General features: G+C 49.2%; 1 protein-coding gene across 1 annotated transcript in view; it reads left to right on the top strand.

Moving 5' to 3' along the window:
* LOC112117452 (SLAM family member 5-like) overlaps positions 1-15908 on the top strand; it is a 50395-nt gene that overhangs the window by 9208 nt on the left and 25279 nt on the right. Inside the window, exons 2-6 of the mRNA XM_029912461.1 lie at positions 3817-4137; positions 7025-7291; positions 9064-9087; positions 10474-10587; positions 11877-12008. Of these exons, the coding sequence (XP_029768321.1) occupies positions 3843-4137; positions 7025-7291; positions 9064-9087; positions 10474-10587; positions 11877-12008 (832 nt within the window). The 5' untranslated portion in view covers positions 3817-3842. The remainder of the gene's footprint in view (positions 1-3816; positions 4138-7024; positions 7292-9063; positions 9088-10473; positions 10588-11876; positions 12009-15908) is intronic.

Raw genomic sequence — 15908 nt, 5'->3', positions numbered from 1 at the left:
CCATCGGCGCCTAGCTGTAGGCAGTAAATCCTGAAGGCTACATCTACACGGCAGTCAGTGGATGTGATCGCAGCACACGGATCAGAGCCAGCCTTGATCTTGCCAACGCCTTAAAACCAGCCATGGAGCCAGAATGACGGGGCGGTGGAACAGGCTTTGCCACCCTAGTACTGTACCTACCCAGGGTTCCAGGGGGGCCCGTTTTAATGGGGTCGCCAGGGCTGGCGTTAGACTTGCAGAGGCCCAGGGCTGAAGCCTGAGACCCACCACTCAGGGCCGAGAGCTTCAGCCCTGGGTAGCAAGGCTCAGTTTACCAGCCTGGGACTGAAGCCCTTGGGCTTCGGCTTTCGCCTCCCGACCCGGGGTGGTGAGGCTCAGTCTCGGGCTTTGACTTTGTCTCCCCACCCGGGACAGCGGGGCTCAGGCAGGCTCAGGCTTCGGTCCCCCCCCTCCGGGGTCGTGTAGTAATTTTTGTTGTCAGAAGGGGGTCGCGGTGCAATGAAGTTGGGGAACCCCTGTACGAGCCCATGCTGCCGCAGCTACGCAACTATTTCTAGCAAGCTGACTTGATCAACTAGCTCTGATACATGTGATGCTCTCACATGCACTGTAGACATCCCATCAGGGCCAAACCATCTGTAGAGAGGTTAGCCGGGGCTTGTCTCTCTCCGGGGCGGCGGGGAACCACACTGCCCCACTACACCATCCTGTTGACTTTAATGGAGTATAGACTGTCCAGACGCTGAGTGTGTGACTGCAATCAACGACCTGGGCACGGCCGCGGCTGGCTCAGGCTCACAGAATTGCAGTGGAGATGTTTGGGCTCAGGCTGGAGCCAGGACTCTGAGGTCTTCCCCCCTCGCAGGGTCCCAGAGCCCAGGCTCCAGCCCGACCCCGAACGTCTACACAGCAATTTTACAGCCCCGCAGCCCAAGCCTTGCAAGCCCCCGTCAGCTGTGCCAGGCCAGCCGCGGCCAGGCCACGTGACTTTTATTCCAGTGTAGATGTACCCTAAGGGTCAGATTCTGATGTCTCTTACTCATATTAGATAGCATCTTACACCATGAATGGCTTTAAAGGTACCACTCAACCGGAGCAAGAGTACAGAATGTGGCCCAACAAACTACTTCCAGAGCAAAGTCAGAGTCTGGGGCTGTTTCTTAAAGCCCCAGCTCCTGGAGTCTGGTGATTAAGTGAGAATTTCAGCTTTCCTTTAAAAATAAAAGTACGTTTCTAGCTTGAAGTCGTGACCCTGTAAAGGCTACAACACTAGAGGGCCCACAGAAAGAGCCCCAAATTTATTATTTAAAAAAAAATATTATGATTTCTAAGCCATTCTCGTGATTTTTGGGGGCTTGACTCAGGATTTTTAACACTCCCTGTTGGCAGTACTGTGAGGTGGCACACACCGAGTGAGGGATCAGAATCTGGTTCGAAATGGTTAGTGCATCGCTCCTGCAACTCGATCCCTAACTGAGACAGGCGTTTTCCCTGCCTGCCACAGCCAGCCTGGACTAGAGCCAACACACAGTAAAGCCGACCCTGGGCTCTGGTTCCTCCGTGCCTGTCTGTCCAGCTAGATTAGTCTCTGGGGGTTTCCACATCTGTCAGTCCCATGCTGTCAGGGTGAGCAGCTGTTTCCTACCCAGAGTCACAGGACAGCAGAAGAAGAGCTAAAGGCACCACTTAGGCTTCATCTTTTTAGCTTTAAGTGTAACAGCGAAAAACGACACAATCCCAAGCTGTTCCTTTATGTGGGAGGAGCAGGGTCCTAGGGACCATTATTGTTATTTATTATTGGCCTGGCCTGCATCTCAGACCTGGTCTCCTTTCCCATTCCCTCCCCGCTCTGGCAGCAGCACCAGTCCCCATACCTTCCCCCCTCCCCTTTATTTTCTTCTCCCAGGCATCTCCGTGTTTTCCTCTATGCCCTTCCTACCCTGCGCCATCACGAGACAGCCTTGGTTCTCCACTGCACCCCATCATGGCTCACAGAATGGGACTCCCCTGGGATGTGGAAGACATGGGCTCAATCCCCCCCCCCCAGCCCCCCGATGTGGGGAGGAAGAGATTTTAACTTGGGTCACACACCCCCATTGCTGGAGAGCGCACTGACCACTGGGCTATAGGATATTCTAGGGGGGGGAGGGGCTGTCTCAATCTCTCCTCTTGAAGTTGATCCACTTTGTACAGCTAATTAAATATTTACTGGAGCAGGGAGCTGAGCTGGGGTCTCTCACATCCCAGCTGAGTGCCCTAACCACGGGGCGGAAGCTTACAAGGTAAATTCCTGCCTTTCCTGCTTAAAACGCCTGAAAGTCAAAACAAATTCTTTCATGATAAAATGTTTCATTTCGTTTCCAAAACGTTTCCAATTTTTCAGTTCAGTCAAAACTCTCCCGCGAACTTGACAGGAATAGCTTCAGTCAGCCTGCAACTGCAGCTAATGGCAACTAAACTATTCATCCAAAAAGTTTCACCCGCTCTAGTTATCATGTCACCTTTTGGCTTGTCCTTTTCCCTTCCCCCTACTGCCCACCTCAGTTTCTTTTTGTGTGTTTATGATCCCTAATTGTTGTGTCGTCTCACACTCACAAAGTGGTACTGCATCTGCCTCTCGCGGCTGGTTTGCAGAGAGGATAAAAGCCCACTGCTGCTTCCAGAAATGGAGTGACGCCTTCAGCTTGAGTGGTCAAGGCCTGTGCAAAGCTCTGTGTTCAAATCCTGTTGCATGTCATTCCATCAGGCTGAATTGAGATAGGCTCTTTAGGGCAGGAAACATGCGCCTGGTTTTCCCCAGCCCTGAACTTTGTATAATCATTCGCATCAGTACAAAGTGGATATAAAATGCTACTGTCTCCATTTCAGGGTAACTGTACCTGTGTGGTCACCCAAGGGCACCCATTTAACGGTTTCCGGCTCCCAGCTGTCACCTCTCTTGGGTGGAGACCTGCCTGTTTCTTCCTGTGATATCCCCACCCAGCCAGTCTGCCTAGCAGCCAGCCCCAGGGTGTTGCTTTCTCTTCCAGGGCTATGAACAGGGCATTGCCAATGGATAGGTGTTACCACACAGCTCCTTCTAAGCAAGCACATTTATTCTTAAGGTAAAAGCATTACAGAGAAAGCATATAAGACAATCAAAGAACCCCCGCTCCAACCTCTGGCGCTGGTAGGTGTCAGTCCTTCAAAGCCCACAGCTGGGTTTTCCCTGTTCTTACAAGTTGACATCAACCATTAAATCAGGAACCAGAACAAAGGCCCCGAGTCAGTTCAAGCTCGGGCTATTTATCGAAAAGGCCTCTTTTTGTCAGTTGGTCTCTGGAGAATCGAGTTTGAACCAGACCATGAGAGTCTCACCGGGGATAGTATCTCTCTGGAGGTGTTACAACCTGAGCGATTTCCTGTTTTCATTTCCTGGAGGAGCTGTGGTAACCCTTCCCTCATGGAGTGCATACAATCCCTGCCCCCCCATGATACATAAATCATTCATACACTTAATACAATGTGGTCTCCGAAAGATAGTACAGGACATTGCCCTGTCTGTGGGACAGGGGAGGGGGAGCTTGGCTGCTGGCGGAGCCTGCCCTGCTGCCGCAGGAGCCCCAGGAGCCGGCAGCACCAAGCTTCTGCCCACGCAGGAGAGAGCGGGGGGTGGAGAAGAGCGGCTGGGGCCCCTTTGGACCGTGGGCCGGGCGCCATGGCAAATCCGGTTCTGTATTTCATAGGGCTTGGGGGTGAGGAAATTAATTTGTCCTTAACAGGGGTTTATGCTCAATCTGTTTCCTAAAGCCCCTTTTATTCCCTTTAAACATGCAGGATCCTCCAGAGCAAAGGCAGGCGCGATGGAGCTGAGCCGGATTCTGGGGGACAACGTCACTTTCCCTCTGGGGATCCCAGCAGAGCAACTTATAACTGTTGCCTGGACAGTAAACACAACAAGGAGTATAGTAACTGTAGCAGCAGGAAACCCCCCCAATGTCATTGTGACAGACCTATCCTACAAGGGACGCCTGAGAGTCCCCGAGAACTACTCGCTTCAGATCACCAACCTGAGGATGGAGGACACGGGCACCTACAGAGCTCAAATCACCACAGCTACAGGCACCATCCCCAGACCCTTCCTGCTGCGTGTGTACAGTAAGTGTGGGGCCGATTTTTTTTTACTTTCTGTTAATTGTAACATTCAACAATGTACAAATTACACATTGAGCATTTTACATAGAATATTAAACTTCGATATGACAAATTCTGCAGGCAGGATTCTCAGTGACACCGACACCCCTTTGTGCTGCCAGAGCGCCATAAAGGGCATTTGTGTAATACGAACCAGGTCCCGTGGAGATTTGCACACTAGGCTTGTGAGTCTCCTATTAACACCAGTGCAAATCACGAGTACCTCCACCAAAGTCAATCGAGTTACATCACTGTAAAGCTGGTGAGCCACATGAGAGGAAATTCAGGCTCTAGAAATAGTCAGACGGGCAGACGGCACCAAGGGGCCTGCATTAAGGCAATACTGCAGTACTTAAAGACGAACCTCCACTCTCTGGCCTGAATTCTCACTTACACTGTTAGCCAATACACATATGTCAGGCGCAGCGCACCCCACATTAATATAGTATTATACACAGCATATGGGCAGCCATATTAACCAAATTACATTAGGCCTTTCCCACAATGCTGTTCACTTCTGCTCATGCTAAGGTAATACCCATAAGGCTTTGCAAAGCCGAAGTCAGCTTTGGCACTGGCAGATACAAAACCTGTCAAAGGCAAGTTGCATGAATGGTGTGTCCTCATACAGATTGGGATGTACCTCCATGGCCCAACTGGTACTTGGAATGTGGTATCCAAAACAAACGATAAGGAAATACAGGTGGATACAAGAAAACGAGACAAAAAGCTGATTGGTGGGTTAAGTCTCGGGGAAGGTGCTCTCTAACTTGGAAACAACCATATTATAAATATAGCTCTAGTGTAGTTTAACTGCATATTTTCGGAGCACACCTTCTGCGTAAGGTGAAGTAAACACTGCAGGAATTGCTTCCCAAAAGGATTGGTAAAATATTAACTCTTTCCTACTGCTGTGTCTTGCATTAATAAAATTTGGCTAAGCTTGGTTAGTTGGTCTCTCAAACATTCTTAATAACAAACCGCAAGTGTGGCCACACAACTGGCTTATCGTTTAGACAATACTACTAAGGCTGCCTTACTCTGCTCTGACCATTGTAAATGAACCTTAAACTGGGCTTCAATTACAGTTGCACCCACTTTCAGGTGTTTTTACACTGCCAGAGCCATGTAAAGGGACCTTATTTATACTAAGTTCCTGCCCTTCTGTGTAAAGTTTTTTTTAAAGCTTAATGAAACTTGCAGAGTTTGAAATCCTGTTGCAAACTGAACTGGAATGGGTTTTCTCACAGCCCCCAGACTTTTTCAACTGCAATAATAATGTTTAGCTTAATAACATAAGAACAGCTGGTCCAAATTTTACAACAGAAATTTCTTTTGGTAGAAAAATAAGGTTCTAAAATATGCAATGTTTCGCTTAAACAGTTTGATTTTGACAAAATGTTTAGTTTTTCAACCAAAAGAATCAAAATGAAATGAAAATATTTTCACAGGAAATTAAAATCTCAATTTTTTTTTGAAAGCCAAAACAAACATTACAATTTGAAACAAAATGACCTAAACCTGCCCTTCAGAGCATAATACCTGGAAACACCAGAGCTTGCCTGGTGCATTCTTCTCTGCTTTCCCCCAGCTCAGGCTGTACATAGAAACCAAGTTTTGTGCACCACCATGTGTGACATTTAATGCAAATTATTCAATGAGCTAATTTGCACATTTGCAAACAATTTGCATGTACATTATAATCATAAATATCAGCTTAAAAGTCTGCCCTGGATTGAGTGCCGGGGAAAGGCATCAGTCTTTAAGTACATGATCCGATATTACTGTTTCCCTGAATGGATTTTCAGCAGGGTTTGAACCCGGGAGTTCCACAGAACCATAGTAACAAGTAGAAGAAGTACTGTATGTTGTTATCCTTTATGTGGACCAGTTCCTTGGGGTGTAGGGGAATTTAATAAAACACATTTTGCTAGTGAGTTACAAAATTATTTGTGTTTCTGCATTTAAGGAATAAGATTCCAGGGTTTTATTCCTCTCTCTGGGAGAAAAGTACTGTCAAGTGATTACAGCAGGATACAATCAACATAACCGAGCACATAATTTGGCCCATTCATTCTGAAAGGCAGTGTGGCAAAGTGAATGGTACTTGGCTCTGTTATATTAGAAACCTGGCTTCTATTTCCATCTCTGCTGGAAATGACATTGTGCAACTTCTCAATTATATTATCCGTGAAATGGATCCCCTAATGCGATGCCTTGGCTAATAATAAAGGATGCGAAGTGCACAGAAATATTAACCCTCAGTAGAAGATTTCCAGAATGTGGATATTTCTGAATAGTAAAGGCTCCTGAATACAAATATCATCTGAATACAAATATCATATTCTACACACATCTGTACTGGGTGATTCCATCTCTTGGGTCATTTAAATCTGGCCCAGCCCGGCTGCTGGAGCTGCAGGGGGGATTTAAAGGGCCCGGAGCTCCATGGTGGCTGGAGCCCCGGGCCCTTTAATTTGCCCCTGAGCCCCGAGGGCTCCCAGCCACCTCTGCAGCTGGGAGCCCCGGGGTGATTTAAAGGCCCTGGGGCTCCCAGCCACAGCCGGTGCCCCAGGGCCTTTAAATCTTGAGAAGCCACGCCTCTTCCGGTTGAGGCCCCGCCTTTTCCGGGCGAGGCCACGCCCCTGCTCAGGACTCCGGCTGTACCAGTAAGTCCTGTAAGTTACTTTCACCCCTGCCAGGATGTGACCTAATAGGTCTTTTTCCTTTCACTCTATAATGATGCTTCTGCTTTCTTGGTAATTTTGGGCAGATGCTTGTAAAAACCTGAAGTGATTTTTCATCAGATTAGTGTTCTCACATTTGGGTTTCTTCTCTCCACCCCTCGCAGAGCAAGTACCAGAGCCAACTGTCGTCTGTGACTCAGGGCCCTGTGTGAATGAAACCTGTAACTACAACCTGCGCTGCACTGTCAGGGATGGAGGGGACAATGTGACCTACAGCTGGACTCACACAGCAGGGGGCACTGTTGTACCCGATGAGTCCATTCTGCACATCTCTCTGAGCCCCCGTGATGCTCACCTGGCCGTCACCTGCACAGCCCAGAACCCCGCCAGTAACAGCTCCACAACGGCCTCTGCAAAGGACCTTTGTGCAGGTAACTCCCTCTGCAGGAAAGACTCCTGTTTAAAACAAAAACAAACCATGAACGTCTATAGAAGCTAACGGACCCGCTCCTGTCAATCTGCCACGGGCTGATCTCCAGGTCACTGGTAGGATCAGGCTCATAACAGTGATAGTTTTATAGCACTGCTTGTGTTACAGGAGAGCACAGAGAACATTTAGCTGAGAACCGAATTGTATCCTACCAGGCACAACTGTATAAGAGCTTCCTTAACAGGGAGTTAAAAAAGCAAAACCCAGCAGTCTTTTCAGTTAGTAATGGCTGAACCTAGCAGAATTGGAAGGCCCAATATGGGATAAGCACAGCAAGACCCAGAAGTTCAGCTGCTTATCAAAGGTTATCCAAACCTTTTTGGTTCAAGGCTAGAAATGTTGAGATTCAAGCCATGGCACAACATTTCTGGCAGTTCTAGGTCCTGGCTGGGTTATAAACATCACCAGACTGGCATTTTTTGGTGATATTTAGTAAAGCTGCTCATGAATCGTTCGCCAAAATCGTTTTAACTGAAAATGCAGTTGCTGCTAAAACTGAAATTTTGCACAGGAAAATTTTGATTTTGCCAAAAAGATTGATTTTTCTGTTAGGAAAATCTAAATGAAATATTTTTTTTCTGGTCAGTTCAGTGTTAAACTACATCTGCCTTAGGTGCTGTGGTACCTCAAAGGAGTTTTAGTTTGTGTGCTTCATGGGCCCCATTCTCTCCTATGCGCCACACTCATTGTCTGGACTTCATCTCCCATGATGCACTGTGGCATCCCCTCTGATTGATCTGGCTTGGCTGTGGTGCATCTTGGGAGATGTAGTCCAAGCAGGGAACCTGACCCATCATGAAAAGCTGAGGGTGGGAAGCATCAAAACTACAACTCCCAGGAGGCAGCGCGGCAACATAGTTAGAGGCCATTTAATATCAAACGGATCCATATGAAAATGTGATTCAGGAAATGTCTAAATGTCTCATTGCGATTAAAAATGTCACACAACTTCATTTTGACATTTCCGAATTGAATTTTTTTGTTCAGTGAAAAGCTTCAGTATTTGGACTTGTCGTGATAATTTGGGATGAAAACAAATGTCAACATTTTGGAAAATCACGTGGGATGGAAATTTTTGCTCAACTTTAATGTTTAGGCATTTCCAGAAGGAGCAGGGATCTCCGTCCTCCTGCTCCTTCTCCAGGGAGTGGGAGAGAACTCATCAAGCAGGGGAACTGGGAGCGGGGGTAGTAGGAGAAGCTGGTGCCTGGCTGGGGAAGTTTTGAGGTCCCCGAGTCATCCCCCCAGTAGCTGGAGCAGCCCCAACACCTGATGGGAGAAGCAGAAGAGTCTAGGGGGCTGGGAGTTCCCCTACTTGCCTCTTTCACCTGCAGGAAGATCTGTCCCTTTTCTACCAGGGTGGGTGGAAAAAGGAAGAATAAACTCCAACTGCCCTTCCCCCCAGGGGAAGTGACAGACTCGAACGCTGGTTTCTCCTCTAGCCAAAATCCAGAGGAAAGAGAATTAATCTATCAGTTCCCTCCCGCTTCCTGGTACCCCATGATGGGGGGTGTGGGTGGAGAGGGGATGGGGGGTGGTTGGGCCCACAAGGGATATTACTCATGCACACACACATGCTTTTCCTTGGCATTGGGTCTGCGTTGGGAACATGGTGTCTTTCCAGATACACTTATTCCCTTGTCCCCATTCTCTTCCCTATGCTGTATTCCATCACGCACATTGCAACAACGCCACTTTACCACATGACGTCAGCACCCACAACAACCACCACCACTGGTGAGCCACTCTTACCGTCTTGTCTGCTTTTAATTGCCAGCTAATTACTGTCTCGGGGGGCTAGATCCAGTGCTGCCAACTCTCACCATTTTATTGTGATATTTAGTGTTTTTCTTCAAGCCCCAGCTCCGGGAATCATGGGATTACATAAGAATCACAGATTTCATGGGGAGGTGGGGGAGACCTAAGTTTCTAGTCCTTGTGGTTATAGACCCCTAAGGGCTCAATAAACAGAAGAAAAATAAAAATTAATATTACTTTGAATCTCGTGATTTTTGGACATTTGGAGGTTGGCAATATTGGAGATGTTAGCGGGTGTAAATCAGTGGAGCTCCACTGAAGTCAATACAGCTATGCCGCTTTCCATTAGCTGGGGACCCTGGCCCAATAAGTGGTAATTCAGGAGCAAACCTGGGTTCAAATGGAAGAAACTCTTTAGGTCCATTGGAAAACATCACTGCGGAGACAGGCCAGGAGGCCTTGGCATTGACATAGGGAAATAACTCAAGCTATTGCTGGGGTCCGTTACGGGGCTGGAGTACTGAAAGCATCTGGAGGAACGTAAACAGAACGGGACAGATCCTCAGCAAATAGAAATCGGCGTCGCTCCATGGACTTCTGGCTATGTCTGTCCACTGAACTCAGTGTCAATGTGAATCAGGCGCTTTGTTTTCCCCCTCAAAAGCTCTTCCTCTGGTGCCTTTACATGGCAATGGCAGCATAAAGGGATCTCAAACAGGGGTGGAAGTTATATTTACACTCACTCTAAGGCTGCTTTACAATGCCAGAGTGGTGGGGAGGAGCCGTGGTGTGAATGTGACTGAGGCCCAAAGCTCCCCACGTTTGTTTTTTTCCTAATTAAATGTGTTGTTTGTCCTTGCACAAGACATCTGCCATTTCCCCCTCACTGTAACACCATGGAGTGGCTAAACTATAATAATAATAATAATGTATTACTGTGGCAGCTGGGAACCCTAGTCACGAACGGGGACCCCAGTGCGCTGTGCAAACACGGAACAAAAACAGAGGGCCCCTGCCCCAAAGAGACAGGAGACAGCTGGATACAGACAGACCAGGGAGGACAAGCGAACAAGGCGACTGTACTGGTCAGCAGGACAAACCGCAGTCTCTGAATGAGGGTTATTTACCAACACTCAGTGCTGAGGCAGGACATGGCCTCCCAAACATCCCCCTACTGCTTGGCTGGCTGTAGCAGCAGGAGAGGAGCCTGCAAACTGTTGGTGGGTCTTGGGAGATGGTTTGAAAACTGCCGACCTGCAGCCCACACGGGCATCCTGTTGTAGGGTAGAGGAGGAATGCGCTTTTCGGTTACATCTCATGGCCGTTTTCTTCACTGTCACTGAACTATTTATCTTCTCTTTTAAGCACCACCACATGGGTCCCAATCTGCCATTATCGCTGGAATTTTAGGTTTCTTTCTTGTCATCCTCTTTGTCATCATTGCTCTGTGGTTGGTGCGCACACACAAGCGCAAAAGAGGTAAGTTTCTTCACTGGGGTGGAATAACAACAGCTTCTGTAGCACAATAGGTGTCAATCATTGCAATGTCGGGCTGGAAGGGGCCTCAAGAGGTCACCTCGTCCCGCCCCCTGCACTGAGGCAGGACCATGATGCTTTGCAAGGCAAAGGCCCCTGCCCTTCGGAGCTGACGCGGTACAAAGGCTGGACTGTGACTGCAAAGCCCCAGCCCCGATAGGAGCACACTGCGCTAGGAGGCGTTTCGATTGAGGCAGATGCAATGCTGCTAAAAAGGCCAGGGGAGGGGGCTAGTACAGATTGTAAAGCCCTCCCCCCCCCAGTGTAACTCCACTGGGCGCTGCAGACGAGGGGTGGCAGATTACCTTCTCATGCTCTTTGGGGAGAATAACTCTCCTGCTGGACGTAGGCTGGAGCAGCCTGTGACGACTTTCGCTGTAGAGAAGAGGCAGGGCTGGGCTGGGCTCTGAGGAATACAAACAGAATCTTTATCAAGGCTGCTGGACAAAGACGGACTCCGTGGTCCTCTCTGGCTCCCCAGCTCCCAATCCATGCTACCTAGAGCCGCTGCAGTGGGCCCTGACTGTCAGGTGCTGTTTCCTGGAGCAAGGACCAAGGTGGTTTTCTGCTACCTTTCTGCTCCCCACGTTCCCCTGCTGTAAGTTAGAGCAGCCCCGAGGCTGGTCTAATTATGCTCTGCTCCCTGGTGCTCCCGATGGCCCTGGGTTGCTGAGACTAGCTGCAGCACAGCGCACTCCAGCCACACTCCTGACTTGTCCCCTACACCAGGTGCTGCGGCAGGGCAGGTGCAGAGCCCTTCTCCCAGCTCCAACACAGCCAGGGAGGTCCCCTGTGCAAGGGGGCTCTCAGGGGGCCATTTCCACCCACTTTCAGTGTGTAAGGCTCTCCCTAAGTCCCGGCCTGGACTCTGCAATCACGGAAGGAACTGCTGATTACCCTCTCCACCCCATCGGTGTGGGTCGCTGGGTTAGCTTGGGGTGGGGGGTCTGCAAAGAGCAGCAAAGAAGTCCCTGCCCCCAGGAGTGGAACAGCTGCCGCTGCAGCAGGGCTTTGCTTGGAGACTGTGCAGGATATCCGCATCCGAGCAGCAAGGCCCCTGCTCTGCTTCTCCCCACCACCTTCCCCTAGTGCGGGCGGAAGGGCCCTGGCTGGACAGGGAGGGTTCCAGGTGTGGAGAAGGTTGAAAGCCACAGAGGAAGCAATGACATTTTGCTCTTGGTTTGATCTGTGGTCTTCTAATGCACGTCCCCTTTTGTTTTTTTCCATAACAGCCTTGCAAAAGTACACTCCAGGACCTGCTGGCAGCGCAGGTAAGAGTCTCCTGTGTCCCACTGACCTCCTGGCCTGCACCTCCCCCCCGAAGTGCATTGTACTTCCCAAGTCTGATTTTCAGCCCCTTTCCCGTTTGGGGCAAACACGGACTCTGATTTTAAGGCCAGAAGGGACGTTACGATCGTGTGCTATTACTGTTGCCTCATGCAGCCCCCGGTATGAGGCACTGGGCAAAACCAGCCCGAGAAGAAGGTCCTTATCCAGAGGTGAAAGTGAGCCAGTATGGGCTGGTACTCCGTATCAGTAAGAACCGGCACCGGCCCATACCCAGCCCACGTTAAAGCACTTTAAAGTCCCTGCCCCTTTTACTTCCCCTGTCGGCGGCCCTGCTGGTCGGGTCTGTACCGGCAGGGCCACCGACGGGGAAGGGGCAGCCACGTTAAAGCGCTGCCGTGGCAAAGGACCCTGCAGCGCTTTAACGTCCCTGCCCCTTTGGGCGCCCCCCCCCCCAGCCGCCGACAGGCGGGAGGGGGCAAAGGGAGCAGCTGCCCTGGGGCCGGCGATTTAAAAGGCAACTGCAGCAGCGGCATCCGGAGCCCCGGGCCCTTTAAATCAACACGGGAGCCCCAGGTGGCGTGGGACAGGTGGCCTGGAAGGGCTGGCTGGGGGATGCTGACCCCCTAGCCCCGCCCCTTCTGCCCAATGCCCCGCCCCTTCAGGGGCCGGAGCCGCCACGCCCCGTACCGGTAAGTGTCCTCAGTTACTTTCACCCCTGTCATTATCCCCAACAAGCCAAGGATTCTGATCTCCTGCACAACACAGAATCTCACCCAGCGACTGCTGAGCTGAGCCTGAAGTAGAGCACAGTCATTGGCCAGCTGCAAAATTAACTTTGTAAATAACTCCAGCCAGAGAACACCACCGAACAGCCAAAGGGTTAATTCCTCCAGCTTCTCGGTAGCTGCATGGTGATCACAGGAGCTACCACAACATATGTAGGAGCAAACAGCTGGGATTGAATGTAGAGGGGAAGTTAACTGATATGAACGTAAGGTGGTTTGCTCCTTTCCCTTGGTCATTTGCTGCGTACTGTCTTTGTACTGTCTTTCACACAGCGCAAGGCGTTACTGTAATGTGCATTATTTCCATAAGATTTCCCCATCCAATCCCCGCACCTCAGCCTGACTCCCCTCAGCCACACTCCCATCCAGCTCCCTTAGCCTGGATACCCTCTGTAGGGTGACCAGACAGCAAGTGTGAAAAATTGGGACAGAAGGTGAGGGGTAATAGGAGTCTGTATAAGACAAAGCCCCAAATATCGGGACTGTCCCTATAAAATAGGGACATCTGGTCACCCTGACCCTCTAGTGCTGTGCTCCCCCACCCCCAGACCGTGTCTAACCGGGGGGGGGGGGTGCTAAGGGGTGCACAGTTTGTGTCTGTGGCATTGACCCCCCCCAGACCCTCCCTCCCCTTGCCAGCTGCTCCTCACACTGCCACCCCTCAGCTCCGCCCCCAGCTCCATCGGTCTCTCTCATTGGAGGAGATGAGGGCAAGGTTGCGAGCTGAGTGCCTGGTAGGGGAGGAGGAGGCGGGACAGTTATGCAGCCCCATCTACCTAGAAAATACAGTAGGTGGCCAAAAGCCAGAGATCTTAGTGCAGGGATTAGGCCAGAGGCCAAAGCCTGGTGCTGCGAATTAGGCTGGTTTGGTTGCACAGGACAGCCACGGGAAGGGTTGGGGTGTAGGTAGCAGTGAGGCAGGTGCCACTTTGTGTTTTTTCTCAGATGCAGAATGTCGCAGGGCCAACCACACACACTGGGCTCTCACTCCCTCTCCTGGCAACTTTACATTTGTTCTTCCTTTGTCTGTTGTTTTTGTTAAATCTGGAATAAAAGGCACCTGCGCATGAAAATACCTTTTACTCTCCACTTCCGGGAAGGACAAAGATGCGGCCGTGAGGATGGGACGGTAAAACGACAAGTAGCTCAGAGAAAGTGAAGGAGCGTGGGAGAGATTTCCGGGTTAAAGGGAAGACAAATAGAAAGGTGGAATGGACACTGACAGGAATATGGAACGGTTCCGGCTGAATGAAACAAAGGAAGTTTTGGAAGCATGGGACTTGTAACTTTGAACAGTATTTTAGTGCAAATGCAGCTGAAAGCAACAGCAAAAGATCCCACAAGAGCAAAGAAAATAGAAGAATGACATTGACAAGTTTAAAGACGGATGCAGAAGCTGGGGGAGATGGAACATAAGGAGGAACGGCACTGCTTCATAAGCAGCTGTCTCACTCCAGGAGAGTATCTGTATTCAGGAGAACACTGAAGCACTTGCGTAAGCCACAGTGCAGTTTATGGGACTTAAAGCTGGCTTTGATGGGCAGTGTTACCTAGTGGACAGTGCCCAGACTAGGACTCAGGAGACAAGGGTTCTAGTATCAGCTCTTCCACTAGCCTGCTGGGTGACCATGGAGGAGTCAGTTTCCCTGCTCATTGCCTCAGTTTCCCCTTACATAAAATGGGGATAACGACCTCCTTTGTAAAGCGCTTTGAGATCAACTGATGAAAAGCTCTAGACAAGAGGTAGATATTAATTACTATTAAAGCTAACCATGTGTCTAAGTGCTTCCCTGAATCGGAAAGACTAACCTCTCAAGCTGCAAAGTATAAATGTCCTTCTAAGAAACCAAACGGAAGGAGAAAAGATGCCGGGATTGTCGCCACTCAACAAATGCTTCCCATTACCTGGACTTTTGATAAATCATTTTGGAGTTGTCGTCATCAACACAACATGCAAGCTAGAGGAGAATTAGCCCGAGGGATTGTGCAGACTGGACATGTTACAAAATGAGCCATTGTGTTCTATTCGTCTTTCTCCCATGGAGACTTCATATTTGTTCTCTCTTTGTTGTTTTTCCTTAATCTGAAATAAAGGCTACATACATGGAGAAGTACCTGGTTTGCTCTTTGTGGTTGGAGATGTCTTAACGTGGATATCCAAGCCCTCTACGGCAGCGGTGGGTGGGATCTGGCAGATCCCTGATACCTCTGCTACTTTGGTTTAGTTTTAAGGCTGTGTGGTTTTAAGCTTAGTTTTAAGTTTTAGTGGTTGTATCAGAGCGCTGGGAGCAATTTCTCAAATCTTGATTGTAAAAAATTCACAAATTTTGAATTTTCACCCCCCCTTCCTCTCCCCCCCCCAAAATATTTTGGGTTTTTTTACATTTTCCCTGTTTTGAAGCAAGTGTAGAACTGGTTGCAAATTTTCAAGTTTCTAAAAAAGTGTCGAGCTTCTAAAGAATTTTTAATTTCAACAAAAACAGGGGGAAGAATTGAAGAAATATAAGTATTTTCCCCTCTTTAACCCCCTTCCCCCCCACTATTGTTTTGGGCTATTAGATTACTAATTTAAAAAGTCTTTTCTTTTACTGAAAGTAAAAGCTCCACAGACAACTAGTCACCTGCTATTTATTTATTCTTTGAACAGTTACTTAGTACTTTTCATCCCTAGGTATCCCAAAGTGCCTTACAAAATGATTGATAAAGTTTATGGAGATTTTTGTCATCCATCATTGTAATGCAGCCACCTCTGAGGGGGAACATGGCAGCTGTTTAATACTGCATAGCAACACTGCTACAGTTACCAGGGTTAGAGTTTGGCCTGGTTCTAAGGTGAACCCCCCTGGTCATTCACAAAGTGCCCAGGGATCTTTAACGACTCATAGACTCATAGACTTTAAGGTCAGAAGGGACCATTATGATCATCTAGTCTGACCTCCTGCACAACGCAGGCCACAGAATCTCACCCACCCAAATCCCTAACCTATGCCTGAGTTACTGAAGTCCTCAAATCGTGGTTTAAAGACCTCAAGGTGCAGAGAATCCTCCAGCAAGTGACCCATGCCCCACGCTGCAGAGGAAGGCGAAAACCCCCCAGGGCCTCTGCCAATCTGCCCTGGAGGAAAATTCCTTCCTGACCCCGAATATGGCGATCAGTTAAACCCTGAGCATGTGGGCAAGACTCACCAG

This window comes from Terrapene carolina, unplaced genomic scaffold (assembly GCF_002925995.2).
Source record: "Terrapene carolina triunguis isolate 2854851 unplaced genomic scaffold, T_m_triunguis-2.0 Scaffold227, whole genome shotgun sequence".
Lineage (NCBI taxonomy): Eukaryota > Metazoa > Chordata > Testudines > Emydidae > Terrapene > Terrapene triunguis.
The sequence above is the reverse complement of the archived record's forward strand: the minus strand, read 5'-3'. Positions and strand labels throughout refer to the sequence as shown.